Below are 16,469 nucleotides of genomic sequence, written 5' to 3'. Positions count from 1 at the left end.
CCCCTTTAAGTGTTTTGGATTGGAAAAATAAAATTTAAACAAGTACAGTATGATATTTTACTCTGCAGGAAACAACACAACAAAATGGTGTACCTGTTCCATTTTGCGGCCATGCATGGAGCCGCTTTGATCGATGACAAAGACCACATTCTTTGGTATGCGGAGAAGACTTGAGGGAGCAAAGTGATGCAAAAAATATCCTTTTGAGCGCTGAAAAAAAAGGATGAAAAACAATCACTGGAAGTGTGTACAATACTGGAATAATAATATAAGAAATGTGCGACATTTGGTACAGCTGCAGATTGCTTATGGGCCAACTGGAGCAGGGGTCCAGAATATTTTTTTTTGCACCAGGGACCGGTTTATCGTAGCCACTATTGTCACGGACCGGCCTTTCACGTGTGGCAGATAAATAAACCTAAAAATAAGTGCATGAAAAATATTGCAATGCTGAATTAGTGGGAGCCCATGCCTTTTTTTCATAGTGATGGAAAGGTCCCCGGCTGGTTGGTGGTACTTGCTCTATACCAGGGGGGTCAAACGTACGGCCCGGCCCGCAAACAGGTTTTATCTGGCCCGCAGGATGAGTTCACTAAGTATAAAAATGACCCAAAGTTTTTGAATGAAATAAACTGCTGTTCTAAATGAGTCCACTAGATGTCACAATAGCAATTATTTGGAGATTATCCTACATATTTAAAAAATAATAATAAACCATATGATCTTAGTGCACCAGTCGAGGAAAATGAGCAAACTACATAAATAACACCGTGTAATTTGATTTTGATGTTATGTTTTTATCTTGATAGATTGAAAATTAACACCAATGAGTTGACGGATGAACATTATCACATAATTTATTTAGAAATATAAAGAACAACACTCTTAACGCAACATGTGAGTGTGAAAAAAACCCAACAACATTATGATTTTTACATTTTCAGAATGTGTTTGTTCTATTTTCAAACAAAGAAAACAATTTGAAGTTGTATTTATTTTCAAGTTATCGTGCCGTGACTTTACCAGTCCGGCCCACTTGGGAGTAGATTTTTTTCCATGTGGCCCCCGATGCAAAATGAGCTCCATACCATCATTATCTGCTGGGGACTGCAGATTGAAATTAGCCTCTGGCTACAATCTGGCACATTTACATGGTATATGTTCTTTAATGTGCATTGCCCCATGTCACACAGATACAACAAATATAACAAAAGAAAACAAAATACTTCCTTTACGGAGTTTTATTATTCATCTATGAACTCGTTTATTGGTCTGTCTAGTTGTACAGGCCAAACTTAAGTCAGAGAAAATGCGGTCGTTTATAAACCATTTAATGTTTCACTGCGGCACATTAGCAAATGCGTCACGGATCGGTACCGGTCCTCGAACCATTGGTTGGGGACCACTGCACTAAAGGGCAACATTAGAAACCGCTCTCACTATGACGCAGTGCAGGGAGTTGGAGCAAATAAATGAAATGCCTGAATACTAAAGAATTAGCACTAGTTGTATTATTAGATTATATCCAGGGGTTTCAAACGATTAACATATTTAATTGCTGTTAATCACAGTTTGTTTTCAGCTAACTCAAAATTAATTGCAGATACATTAAATTTTCATTATCAAAAAGTGCACCCAAGACAGATTATTTTCATGTTTTAATTACCTTGACTGGACAATTAGTTTTCTTTTTTTAACATTATGCTTTTTTAAACAGCTCTACACAAAAATGACACAAGCACACTTTTAATGACAATAAAACAAAAATACCAGTAGTGCGTTGGTGTCTTGCCAAATTTGGAATACAGAATTTGTGTTCCTGCAGTAGAAGCACTTGCATTCGGAGGAGGAGCTACACCATGTGTAGATACCAGTTCCACGCATTAATAACACAAAATTTGGATTTGTTGTGATCACGGTTTTATTTTCAAAGATGTTTTGTAATGTAATCTGTGATATTTCTACCTGAATAAATGCTTCTGAAATTCTGTAAAGTACAAGTTGTTAAAGTTAATGATGATCATATCTCTGCACGGCAATGTTTTAGCATTCTCTGGTAATAGAATGTAATATTCAGCCTGTTTAACATTATTTAACTGAGGACTATCAACGAGAGCATGTGATGAAAGAATACAAACTTTATTTCAATATGCCAGTAAATATCCTATCCCTATTCCTCAATTAATGCATTATCTACACATAAATACCACATTACATTACAAAACATCTTTCTGATCGCTATTTTCCCGCTTGTGGCTCATCGGTATATAGTGAAAGCAGCCACATTTTACAAACGCTACAGAATGGCCGGAGGGTAAATGGTAAATGGGTTATATTTGTATAGCACTTTTATACCTTCAAGGTACTTAAAGCGCTTTGATACTATTTCCACATTCACACTCTGATGGCGGGAGCTGCCATGCAAAGCCCTAACCACGACTCATCAGGAGCAAGGGTGGAGTGTCTCAAGGACACAACATACATGACGAGGTTGGTAGAAGGTGGGGATCGAACCAGGAACCCTCAGGTTGCTAACACAGCCACTCTCACAAACGCGCCACGCCGTCCCAAGGGCCAAAAAGAAGTCAGATCGTATGCGCGTTAATCGCTTATTAAAATAATTAGTGCCGTTAAAGGAACTTATAGTTAACGTTAACTTTGACAGCCTTAATTAAGTCAATAATATATTGAAGGTTGTGTCCTTACCTTGATGTCCCCCAGAGACTTGTCTCTGTTGACGTCATAGACTATGACCAGATCTCCATTTAAACCCTGTTCTCCACAGCTGTCACATGTTTTCTGTTGGTTCACTGTGGGGTAGAAATAAACCCAAGCCTGCAACGGTTCAAAGGTCAAAAAGTCAATAATTGGACAACAGAGGTATCAATATTGACAAGCAGTGATTGGCAAGCTACTTGGAAAATGTAGTAAGCTAAGCTAAAATTTACTCTCGGTTGAATGTTGCTAAGCTACAGGGGAAGCTATCTGCAGACAGCAAAAGTAGCTTGTTACATCAAATCTACATTTAACAGCATTTATATCTATTGGCCCAAATGTATAATATCAATGTTCATGTAACTGAGAGTGTTCAAATGGAACACCATGGGTCCATTACTAATAACTATCTGTCATTTAGCTGGGGACAGCCTACAACTACCTCTAGAGGTCCCCGCACCCCACTTTATGTATTTATTTAGTTTGCCTTTTCTTTGGCTCACCCCTATAATGTTATTCATTTTCTCTACCTGCAGTAAAAAACACAGCATCTATTTATAGTTGGACAAAAAAAACAATGACTTGCGTGATGTTTGGGAACAGTTGTAATGGGAAATGGTTATGTGTAGTACAAACGTTTCTAAAACTTTTCGTGAATTCAACTCACCTTAAAGTGAGTTCCTAAATGTGTGTTCCACATCTTAGATGAAGAGAGCAGTTATCATTTTGGTTAACAGAGGAGACAACTAAAAACTAAAGTTTTGGGCAATGTTTTCTCTAAACGCATACATGTGTCTAAATATGGCCAAGGACACACATTATTGTGTGTTTCTTCAGCACTAAAGAAAAGATCTAATCTGTGGGAGAGAATTCTTCTGACATTTTCAAGTATGTTTTTTTTTTTTTTTTGTCGTCAGCTAGAATCGTCCCCCTCTCTGTGACTCCGTCATCGTCATGTGACAGTTATGATTTTGCTTGGTAGTTTCGATGACCCGCCCTATCTTGCCTATGATTGGCCAGTCCAGAATGATTCGCCCTAACCTCAGCAAATTGTGACTCATCATACGAAGACCAACCAATCATCATGGATGTTCTCCGTATGTATGAATGTCCTCATTTATTTAGGTCATTATATTTTCTCCATATTTTTTGGTGCATGGATTTGCAGTCCATTTTCTCTCTTGGTTGCTTGTATCTTTGATGTAAGCTACATCGCTACATGGCTCTAAAAGTAGCCAAGCTACAGGAAAAACTACTTGTTAAAAAAGTAGCAAAGCTACCGCCAAGCTACCGGAAAAAGTAGTTAAAATACATAGCTTTGCTACATGTAGATTTTTACTGCACATCACTTTAGACAAGAGGGTGCTGAAGAACATTTGTGTCCCGCAGCCTGTTTATAAATTGGCTCTCTGCGTGTTGTAAAAATAGAATAAATTCATTCTTGATAAGATATATTATTTGATCCATCCATCCATGTCCTACCGCTTGTCCCTTTACACTGATTTGCTTTGTTACCTAGGCTGACCATACTCTGAAATCCCAAAAAGAGGACCCATATATGTGTGTCAAGGGAAAATTGGCCAATGATCCTTGAACTTGCTTTATAAATAAAGTATTAAATTAAATGAAGCATTTTTTTCTCCTCTGTTGACAGCAGTGTTGGCGCTAGACATTTTCAAAATGGGGTCTAAGAGACCCCATCAAGTCATAAAAATGGGGTCCCACGGTATATTTTAGGGTTCCCACTTTTTTGTAAGCGTTTTGAAAACAAATGATAAACATGTGCATTGTCACATTCTATATTGTGTTTTGGATAAAGGTTGACGTAAACATTACTTAATTCATTAAAGGAAATAATATAAAAATAAGACAAATTTGTATGAATATGTAAATGTATTCAGTTATAAACTGTTGTGTTTTGCCCTTTGCCTGTCTTTTCCTTGTTTTTGCTGCCTGTTTTTGCTTCAGTAATTATTCCCCAGCGAGGCACACCTGCAACAAATCACTACTCAGTACTATTTAAGTTTGTCACCGCCAGCTGTTCCCTGCCGGTCATTGTCCCCTGTACCTTCCACGTGCAAGACGCCCGCTTGTCCTCACCAGACTTGGTATGTGGTTTTACCTTACTCCTACAATTCCACACCTCTTTGTGTTTGCTTCCTAGTCTCCCTGAGGTTCAGAGGATCTTTGTGTTGGACATTGTGTGCGCCAGTGCACACAGGCTAATTCCCCTGCCTTCCACTGAGTGACTTGCTAGAGTGTTTTTTTCCATGGTGTGCACTTCTGCCTCCATCGCCTTTAGTTGTACTTTTAGACTGATTAAATTATTATTTTGTTATAATCCAACCTGGCCTCCCGTCTCTGCATCCTGGGGTCCATTCCTTGATCCGCACACAACAATAAACATTCATTCGCTTTCGTCTTTCCTTCATGGATCTAAACTTTACCGCTGCTGATAGTTTTTTCTCTGTTTTTATTTAATAAGTTGGAGGTGTATTTATTTCAGTATAAAAGTGTAAAAAGTGTTTTGCTTGGGTCATGAAATGATGATAATGGTGTGCCAGGGCATACATAGAATTTATATTTAACGCTTAAATCTCTGAAGTCTGCATCAACTTCAGATCTATTTCTGATTTCAAAATGTTTTAGTTTTTTTTTTTTTATGTTGTTTTTTGTTTGTGTTCCGCCCTTTTTGGTCCGACAAAACTATGTGGCAAACACACAAAATATGCAAAATCTTCCACCAATAATATTTTTCAAAATGGAATATTTGATGTGACGTAATTGGGGTTGAGGTGGGGGGCTCGGGTATAGCGGGGGTGTATATTGTAGCATCCCGGAAGAGTCAGTGTTGCAAGGGGTTATGGGTATTTCCTGACACATTCTATGTCAGCTACTTCTCTTTGTTGTTAATGTCTATATTCTATTTTCTGCTGGACTTACTCTCTTTTTTATGCTGGGGCTACCAAATATACTGTGATAGTGTACATAGCATTTGGTATATATTGTACATATGTTATAGACATATTATATCTGTATATATAATATACTGTACACATAAGTATATATTGTATATATTTGCAGATATGTTATATTTTACATTGCTATACCTAGTCTATTTATACCTGCATTGTCCTTTCCATCCTTACACTTTCCATCATTGTAACTAAGCTACTGTGTTGAACAATTTCCCTTGTGGATCATTAAAGTTTGTCTAAGTCTAAGTCTAAGTATTTGTTCCGTTGTGTTTATGTTGTATTACAGTGCGGATGTTCTCCCGAAACGTGTTTGTCATTCTTGTTTGGTGTGGGTTCACAGTTTGGCGCATATTTGTAACAGTGTTAAAGTTGTTTGTATGGCCACCCTCAGTGTGACCTGTATGCCTTGATCGACCTGTATGCCTAAGTATGCCTTGATCGACCATCAATCCACTACCTCGCTCTCTTGCTAACTCTCTCACAGCTGCTGTTGGGTGCACAGACCTTCACAATGTGTTATTTTACAACCCATTTTAACCCTGTTTGTACATTTGGAATACACGAAACCTGGATACAAAACGCCGGACATTTGAGGCAATTAAGAAACCCCGCTTGGACACTCCGGACTTTCCCGCAAAAGAGGACATGTCCGGGGAAAAGAGGACGTATGGTCAGTCTATTGTTACCTGTCACAAGATGTTGTTTCGTTATTAAGTAACATTTTCCTTACATCTTTCTTTACACATAAAATCAATTGCAGTACATTTTTCTCCATGTGACCCCCGATCTAAAAAGAGTTTGACACCCCTGCTCTAAATTGTTCATAGGTGTGATTGCTTAATTATACTGTTATATGTCCAGTTATTAGCTTGGGACCAGTCCAGTTTCCCTCTCTTACCCCAAAAGCCAGCTAAGAAAGGCTCCAGCTCCGCTGTGACTGGAAAGAGGCCAAGCGCTACAGAAAATGGATCAATGTTTTACCTGTTGGTCTGCAAGTTTTTTGGTGATAGCATTAGCCAGAGCATTGGTGCTTAGTCCTCCTTTAATATCCATGTAACTGATGCCAGCTTTCTCGTGAATGTACACGTCGATCTGGAATTTCAGACAAACAATGTCAAACCCAAGGGAACGCCTCATCACCACCAAGAGTCACACCTTGAAGTCTTTGACGGGCTGCATGGGGCGAGCGAAGATCTGCAGCTCATACTTGCCCAACCTGCGTCTGAACAGTTCCTCATAGGTGAGTTCAAAGGTCACCTTTTTCAGTGGGGCCACCGTCACGGAGGTCTTGAACTCCTCGAGAGTCCTCCCTATGGAGCTGTGACGGGAAGTGAAGTGAATCGTATAAATGTAGCGCTTTTCTCTAGTGACTCAAAGCGCGTTTACATAGTGAAAACCAATATCTAAGCTACATTTAAACCAGTGTGGGTGGCACCGGGTGCAGGTGGGTAAAGTGTCTTGCCCAAGGACACAACGGCAGTGACTAGGATGGCATAAGCTGGGATCACGGCCACTCTGTCAAACCTTACAGTACGTGGACATTCCTGATTTTTCTTTTGTTTTTGGCTTTTTGCACTCCAAAGCAGTTGTTTTGACCTTTATTTTCACATACATGAAACATTCCAAAGATGTAAAAAAATAAACATTCATATTACCTGACAAAACGTTAAAAGCTTAACTATTTAATTGTTTCGACCCTAATGACGATAAGCGGTATAGAAAATGGCTGGATGGATTATTATTATTATTACTATTATTATTATTAATACATAATATCATCAATCTTCTTTACAAAAAATGTCAGATTCCTCTCAAACTGCCGCTAAAATAATTATGGTTTATTTCTAAAAATAATAAAAAATATTATATTATTATTATTATTATTATTTCTATTGATATTACTATTATTAAGCCTGGGCAAGCAAACATTGATATTTTCTATTTTACATACAACAAAAATTCAGACTTAAGGTCTTAAAACTGCTAAGTCTTTTTTTAAAAAAAGTATACAAACACGGGCCGCACGGTGGTACAGGGGTTAGTGCATGTGCCTCACAATACATACTAATTCATTTTTACACATGTATAAAGGCAACATTGGAGTTCAGGCTGTTTTGATATAAATGCTTGCATTACATGTAATGTTATTTTTTCTTTGCATGGAAATAACCAAACCAAACATAAATACATTAAAAAAACATAATATTTTCTACTTATTTAGATTTTTGATGATCCAAGTACCTGACAATGCCAGCACTTTCGCCACGGGACACAGCCTGTGTGTACTGCTGCTGAGCTGCTTCTTTAGCCTTCACCTCGCCATCGTACACCTGGTCATCCATAAACCTGAAGATAGTCAAGCAGGAAGGGGATTCTGTAATTATTTGTCAAATTGTTTGAAGTTTACATGTTGTCTTTGTGCATGTGTGGGTTTTTTCTGCGTATTCTGCCTATCACCCTCAGTATAAAATGATCCATTCTAGGTTATTTATATAGACTCTAAATTGTCATATATTGAAAGGCTGTTTGCCCGCCTCTTGCCTGAAGTATTTGGGGTAGGCTCCAGTATTTTTGCAACCGTAATTAAAATAAGGGGTATATAAAATTGCTGGATGGATTATTATTATTATTATTATTATTATTATTTTATTATCATTATTGTATAATATCATCAATCTTCTTCACAAAAAAAATGTCTGATTCCTCCCAAACTGCCGCTAAAATAATTATTCTTTATTTCTGTCCTCATTTAAGGCTAACTCATCTATTTCAATGAAATACATTTTGAGGAGTATTTGATTATCAATATTGTTATTACCAGTATTATTATTTTTTTTATTATTATTATTATTATTATTATCATTATTGTATAATATCATCAATCTTCACAAAAAAATGTCAGATTCCTCCCAAACTGCTGCTAAAATAATTATTCTTTATTTCTGTCCTCATTTAAGGCTAACTCATCTATTTCAATAAAATACATTTTGAGGAGTATTTGATTATCATTATTGTTATTACCGGTATTATCATATTATTATTATTATTATTATAGTATTAATATTTGTATTCTTCTCATAATTGTTTATTGTTATTCATATTGTCATCATTGTCATCATATAATTGCTTTATTATTCATTATTTTTATCATTGTTTTTTGGTTCATTGTATTATCAGCATCGTTATTATTAATATGATAAAAATTACAGTAATAAAACAAAGTAAAATCATTATTGTTAGGACCTCAGATTTATTTTCATGCATTGATTTTCCCACAGTGGCATATTTACAACACAAAATGATAATATATATTACTATTGTTATTTTTATTTTGAATTTTTTATGTTTTATTTATCTATTGATAAGCTCCAGCCCCCCACAACCCTGAGAGGGACAAGCAGTGGAAAATGCATGGATGGATTTTTTTTCATTTGGTTTTTTTTTTACTTTTAACAAATCAATGTTTTAAAAATATTTCGGCCAGACACAAAAATGTTATATATTTTATTACCTTTCTGTTTTTTGTAAACATTTAAATGAATAAAAATCCATCCATCCATCCATTTTCTACCGCTTATTCCCTTTGGGTCGCGGGGGAGCTCGTGCCTAACTCAGCTACAATCAGGCGGAAGGCGGTGTACACCCTGGACAAGTCGCCACCTCATCACAGGGCCAACACAGATGGACAGACAACATTCACACTCACATTCACACACTAGGGCCAATTTAGTGTTGCAAATCAACCTATCCCCTGATAAAAATCACTCATTTTAAATATTAAAAATAATTAAAAAATATTACATCATTATTATTTCTATTGATGTTATTATTATTAAGCCCCGACAAGGAAACATTGATATTTTTTATTTTACATAAAACAAAAAGTCACATTTAAGGTCCTAAAACTGCTAAGTCTTTTTAAAAATATATATATTTAGACACAGGCAGCACGGTGATAACAGGGGTTAGTGCATGTGCCTCACAATACAAAGGTCCTGAGTTCAATCCCGGGCTCGGGATCTTTTTGTGTGGAGTTTGCATGTTCTCCCTGTAACTGCGTAGGTTCCCTCCGGGTACTCCGGCTTCCTCCCACTTCCAAAGACATGCACCTGGGGATAGGTTGATTGGGAACACTAAATTGGCCCTAGTGTGTGAATGTGAGTGTGAATGTTGTCTGTCTATCTGTGTTGGCCCTGTGATGAAATGGAGACTTGTCCAGGGTGTACTCCGCCTTCCGCCGGAATGCAGCTGAGATACGCTGCAGCACCCCCCACTAGCCCAAAATGGACAAGCGGTAGGAAAATGGATGGATGGATGGATGGATGGATATTTAGACACATGTATCTTTTAAAACTACTTTTCTAAAATATGCACGTCAAATACTTTTTATTTTTGGTGATTTTAACCGTTTAAAAGTGAGTGTGGAGAGGCGGAGCCGACGAGCCGACAGCGGGACAGGGCAAATGGTTGTCCTGACCAAGATGGCGGCCAGGAGGCGGGGCATGCAGCAGAGCGGAGAGGCGGGGCATGCCTGGAGCGACACTGCAGCCATCAGCGTCAGGTGCGTACACCACACACCTGCGCTCAATCATTACATCTTCTGCTGCAGCATAAAAAGGGCGAGGGAGGAGCAATCGTGGCAGAAGTAGGAGAGGAACAACCCGACAACAACGACCACGAGAGCGACGAGATCGACCGAGATAAAGATGAGACCCCGCAGCAGACGCAGCCCCCGGACACCGAAAGGTGTGCCACGACGTCCAGGAAGAACCAGCAAGCCAGAAATTGGCGCGACAGACTGGCAAGACATAATGTTTGTTGAAGGAATAAACACGAGTCAAACCTGCTACGATGCGTCTTGTATCGATCGGCACTGTACCCTACATGATGGCGGCAGGAAACCCGTCACAGTGAGTATGTGTAAGTAACTCCATTGTTTTGTCTTTTAAATAAATCCTAAATATTATGAAGTAACCTAATTAGACAAACACGCACACACGCACATACCTAATTACGTCCCATCCAAGCAACGATGCAAAACACACTTATGTCAGTAAGAGAGGGGCCCTTGCAGAAAAAAAAAATTCTTTCATGCTTTAAATGTCTATTCACCATTTGGTGAATAGATATTCTAAAAATGTCTGTATTTGAACAGGTTTGCCATTTCAAGTACTGTATCCAAAATGTATGTGTTTTCTGGACAATATGCAGAGTGTGTGCGGTGACGCTTGTTCACTGTGCGAGCCACACCCACATTCTGAATTTGCTGATGAAAGCATTCTTGGGAATCCGGACGTGGAACTCCACCTCCGTCGACTCGTCTTTACGGTTGACCACACGGCTGGTGATGACGGTGGTGGCGTAGCGGCTGTTCACTGTGGAGTTGATGTGAAAACTGTAGATCTCCCAGTCGTCCTGAACAAACAGACAACATGTCTGTGTTGAAAATGGCTGCCCGCTGCACGGTCTGAGCAAAGGTCAAAGGGCGGCAGATGCCAAAATATCATTGGTCGACGACATGGGCGTCACGCTCGTTTTCATGGTGGGCCACATTGTTGCAACTGTGATATATGTTCATGTTGCATTTGTAAACGGGTTAAAACCAATCTAAGAAAATACAGTCTTGGTCAAAAGTTTAGGTACACTTGTAAAGAACGTAATGTCATGGCTGTCTTGAGTTTCCAATAATTTCTACAACTCTTATTTTTTGTGATAGAGTGATTGGAGCAAATACTTGTTGGTGACAAAAGACATTCATGAAGTTTGGTCCTTTTTTGAATTTATCATGGGTCTACTGAAAATGTGACCCTCGGCAAGTTTTACTACAATAAGGTGCCTTTGGTAGCCATCCACAAGCATCTGGCAAACTTCTGGTTGAATGTTTGACAACATTTGTGTAGTTCAGCTAAATTTGTTGGTTTTCTGGCATTGACTTGTTTCTTCAGCTATTGTCCACACTTTGAGAAGGCCATTCTAAAACCTTCAATCTAACCTGATTCAGACATTCCTTTGCCACTTTTGACATGTGTTTGGGGGTCATTGTCCTGCGCCCAAGACCCAACCTGCAGGCTGATGATTTTAGGTTGTCCTGAAGAATTTGCAGGTAATCCTCCTTTTTCATTGCCCCATTTACTCTCTGTAAAGCATCAGTTCCATTTTCAGCAAAACTGGCCCGGAGCATAATGCATTCACGACCACGCTTGACAGTAGGATTGGTGTTTCTGGGATTAAAGGCCTCAACTTTTCTCCTCCAAACATATTGCTGGGTATTGTGGCCAAACATTTTTTGTTTCATCTGACCACAGAACTTTCCTCCAGATAGTCTTATCGTTGTCTATGTGGTGTCAGATGAAACAAAAATTTAGTTGTTTGACCCAGCAGATTTTGTCACATTTTCAGCAGATAAATTAATACATTCTTGAAAGAACCAAACTTCATGAATGTTTTTTGTGAGCAACATGTGCTCCGATCACTCTATCACAAAAAAAAGAGTTGTAGAAATGATTGGAAACTCAAGACAGCCATGGCATTATGTTCTTTACAAGTGTATGTGAAATTTTGACTACGACTGTATATGCAGTATATCAGAATGTACATTTAAAGAAGCGCATGAATAGATTGTGTATCCAGCGACAACGGGCATACCTTTTTGGGTTGAGCACCACCAAAAGCCAGAAGCAGCCCGAAGATGCTGACTCGCAGCACAGTTCTCTCCATGGTGACCGCTGTCAGAGTGTAGCCGGGAACGCCTGAAAAGTTGCCTTTTAAACTCAAACAACGCATCAATGTTTGCACAACGTGTGGTTAAAGGGCAAACTCTCTTTAAACTACACACACAAACACACACACACACACACAACGTTATTATATTTTTACAGCAGTTTTTAATTTAGATTTAGTCATAGTTTTGAAAATGTATTTTAGTTGTTGTCATATTTTAGTCATCTCAATTGATTTGGTTTTATTTGATCTGGCTCTCCCTTAGAGATAGGGTGAGAAGCTCTGCCATCCGGAGGAACTCAAAGTAAAGCCGCTGCTCCTCCACATCGAGAGGAGCCAGATGAGGTGGTTCGGGCATCTGGTCAGGATGCCACCCGAACGCCTCCCTAGGGAGGTGTTTAGGACACGTCCAACCGGTAGGAGGCCACGGGGAAAACCCAGGACACGTTGGGAAGACTATGTCTCCCGGCTGGCCTGGGAACGCCTCGGGATCCCCCGGGAAGAGCTAGACGAAGTGGCTGGGAAGAGGGAAGTCTGGGTTTTCCTGCTTAGGCTGTTGCCCCCGCGACCCGACCTCGGATAAGCGGAAGAAGATGGATGGATGGATGGATGGATGAATTGATTTGGTTTTAGTTTAGTTTTGGTCAACTTAATTTCTCGACATTTTAGATGACTAAAATTACAGTAAATTGAGACTAAATTCTAAAGTATAAAGGATCACGCATCTTGGAAGTCGTCTTGAAACCACTTTTATTAAGAATACCCTCTTGTTTTCAGGTGGGGGTTTTTTTGCCATTTGGTTCGGGACCCTTTGGGCATACTTGCCAACCTTGAGACCTCCAAATTTGGGAAATGGGGAGCCAGGGGGGTATATTGTAGCGTCCCGGAAGAGTTAGTGCTGCAAGGGGGTCTGGGTATTTGTTCTGTTGTGTTAATGTTGTGTTACGATGTGGCTGTTCTCCCGAAATGTGTTTGTCATTTTTGTTTGGTTTGGGTTCACAGTGTGGCGCATATTTTTAACAGTGTTAAGAGTTGTTTATACGGCCACCCTCAGTGTGACCTGTATGGCTGTTCATCAAGAATGCCTTGCATTCACTTGTGTGTGTGTGTGTGTGTGTGTGTGTGTGTGCGTGCGTGCGTGTGTGTGTGTGTTTAAAGCCTCATATATTTTGGGACTGGGCCGACGCGCTGTTGGTACGGACGAACAGCGGACGCGACGACAGGTTGTAGAGGACGCTAAAGGCAGTCCCTGTAAGGCACGCCTCCAATATTGTTGTCCGGGTGGAAATCGGTAGAAATTCGGGAGAATGGTTTCCCCGGGAGATTTTAGGGAGGGACACTGAAATTCGGGAGTCTCACAGAAAAATCGGGAGGTGGTAAGTATGCCTTTGGGACTGTGTGACAAGGGGTGGCACTTTTGTGACTTCTGATGTGCTTTTTTGTGAACTTCTTGATCTGCCACCCAAGAGCCTTTTGGGGATGGAGACCAGCTGCTGGGTCTCTGCCACACCAGAGTTTGTTCGGAGAGACTTGAGGAGATACGGTTGTAGAGACAGTGCTGCGGAGCTGGCACCAAGCGCCTGGACTTCATAGTGTACTGGCTGAATGAGCAGGTATCGGACACCTCGGTCTCGTTAGACACACCCCCGCTCATCCATGTGGACTGGACACTGGCTGAGAGTCGATGGGCAGCCGAGGGTGAAGTTGGCTCTCTTGGTTGCTTTGTTGGGTCTGCTCCTGTCTTTGGCCAGGCTCCCCCCTCCCCAGCAGACGATGGCATGGAACATTTTGAAGGTTGGTCAAACAATTTGAAGGTTGGTCAAACAATGTAGTTAAAACCTCAGAATTTTTAAAGTTGAAAACATAGATGGTCAGAGTGTGAATGATCAACTACTAAAGTGCGGAAAGTATGGAGGATAGCAGTGATTTTGACGAGGAAAAATTTCGCAGGTAGAGGTTTTGGAGTAGCTCATAAAACAGCAGAGAGTGCTGCAAAAGAAGACCGATGGTAAGAATGAATTCAAAGTAATTCTAAAATTCAAGGAAGGGCTGTAGGGCTAAATGCAATTACTTGGAAATAGAGCAAATGTGCATAACGGCGGTGACCTAAACATAGTGTCCAAACGTGAATAGCAAAGTGAAAAGGCATTCAAAAGATGTTGGAAAGGGGAGAAAGTTAGAATCTAGAAGACCAACAAAAGTAATATATGCTATTTCCAGTGAGTGAAGATTTGGAAAAAATGAATGAGATAATTAAAGAAAGGAAAGTATTTAACATTAGGAGATTAAAAGCATGTAAATATGGAGGAACAAGTGGATAGCCTGTCAATATTAGAGGCATTTCAAGATTAAATTCTTCCTAAATGTGTACTTATAGGGTACATGATGTATAAAGTGAGGTTGTTTGTAATGTTGCGTTTTGACCAGATGTTCTTCTGAGGGAATTGAAGTTGCTGGTCAACCCCAAGTTCTTTTGATGACACATAAGCTGATTTTAAATGAATTCCAGACAGAATAGGTATTTTGACAATTTATTCCAAAGCTTTGGGAGATATGTAACAACACATTCAATTCGCATCGCCTAAGTTGATCTGACAACTCTACGGAAGTCCGGTCTTTTTCAATATGCCACTAGTGCCCTCCCCCCCTCCCCCCCCCCCCCCCCCCCCCCCCCATTATCTATTCTCCTCCTAAACCTGTGACAGGGAGAGATAAGAAGGGAGTTATGGCTACCCGTCACATTCCAAGCTCAAGGAGTCTACAGTGTACCATTGGTCATGAGATAAAGAAAAGTACAAGATGGAACACTAGCTATTTCAAATATGACTAGAGTTTAAAAAGAAAGAAATAGCTTGGGATGGTTTCCTGCTGGCTCCGCTGTTGACGGGACTCTTGCTGCTGTGTTGAATACGCTTTGGACTGGACTCTCGCGGCTGTGTTGGATCCACTATGGATTGAACTTTCACAGTATCATGTTAGACCCGCTCGACATCCATTGCTTTCGTCCTCTCAAAGGTTCTCATAGTCATCATTGTCACCAACGTACAACTGGATGTGAGTTTTCCTTGACCTTATGTGGGCCTACCGAGGATGTCGTAGTGGTTTGTGTTGTGGTTTGTGCAGCCCTTTGAGAAACTAGTGATTTAGGGCTATATAAGTAAACATTGATTGATTGATTGATTGATTGATTGATTGATTGATTGATTGATTGATTGATTGATTAAAGAAAACTCAAATGGAGACGAGGACAGACTTAATTAGGTCAGTCCACCTGCCAAAGTTGCCTTGGAGCAAATCTTTGAAGGTGTCAGACACCGAAAACTTCAGTAAGTTCCTTAGACAGGGTTTGGAGGCCCTCTAAGGCCCTCTGGACCGAGCCATTGGGGGCGATGTTGTTAGGAATGAAGGTACAGCATTGGTCACCAAACATTGCACACACACCTTCTTCCTTGGCTAGGATGCGGTCAAGGGCCATGCGGTTCTGGATGGCCATGAGGGAGGTCAGGGGAAGTTGTTCAGCAAGTCCCTCAACAGCGTCACGAGTCAGGTTGGTCAGTCTCAACAGATTAAAAAAAAACATAGTTAATGCGTTCTACATTTTTAGTAGGAGTCACAGAAAAAATAGCACCAATGATAGGAAGGTTTTTTGAAACCTGCACAGAATTCACACCACAATTCATGTTGTAAGGGGACCCCCCTTGGTTGCCCTATTGCATCAAAGTAAACACCATCAGGGTTTCTTATCAAATCAAAGGAGCCCGTTACACTCCTCCTAGATAGAATATGGTGGCGTCGGCGGGAAGTTAAAGAGGCCGCTGAAACAGGAGTTCCAAGGGGTGTTAATTTGGTACCCACTAGGGTGAGTCGGGTCACCAGTCTAACCATAGCACAAAGCCCAACGGCTGACGTCGGGATTCTAATGTACAATCTGTGCTCCCCACAATTACAGAATAAGTCAGTCCATGCCCAAGGGCCTATTTTTGAGCCATCTATCAGTGTGGTGCACCAGGAAGGGTCAATGTCACCCAATTTGTTGTGGTACAAGGAGGGTCCTGT

General features: G+C 40.2%; 1 protein-coding gene across 12 annotated transcripts in view; it reads right to left on the bottom strand.

The window, feature by feature from the left end:
• The window catches only part of LOC133534953 (inter-alpha-trypsin inhibitor heavy chain H3-like), a 62,095-nt gene extending 49,590 nt beyond the window's left edge, over positions 1–12,505 (bottom strand). For all 12 annotated transcript variants that reach the window (XM_061874299.1, XM_061874301.1, XM_061874300.1 and 9 more), the window contains exons 1-7: positions 12,339–12,505; positions 10,948–11,108; positions 7,935–8,039; positions 6,849–7,011; positions 6,675–6,785; positions 2,707–2,835; positions 94–210 (exon numbers count right to left, since the gene is read on the bottom strand). In XM_061874299.1, the coding sequence (XP_061730283.1) occupies positions 94–210; positions 2,707–2,835; positions 6,675–6,785; positions 6,849–7,011; positions 7,935–8,039; positions 10,948–11,108; positions 12,339–12,476 (924 nt within the window). In that variant the 5' untranslated portion in view covers positions 12,477–12,505. The remainder of the gene's footprint in view (positions 1–93; positions 211–2,706; positions 2,836–6,674; positions 6,786–6,848; positions 7,012–7,934; positions 8,040–10,947; positions 11,109–12,338) is intronic.
• Between the last annotated feature and the right edge of the window lie 3,964 nt (positions 12,506–16,469).

This window comes from Nerophis ophidion, linkage group LG16, assembly GCF_033978795.1.
Source record: "Nerophis ophidion isolate RoL-2023_Sa linkage group LG16, RoL_Noph_v1.0, whole genome shotgun sequence".
In the NCBI taxonomy this organism is placed as follows: domain Eukaryota; kingdom Metazoa; phylum Chordata; class Actinopteri; order Syngnathiformes; family Syngnathidae; genus Nerophis; species Nerophis ophidion.
This window is presented reverse-complemented; position numbering and strand designations above follow the sequence as displayed.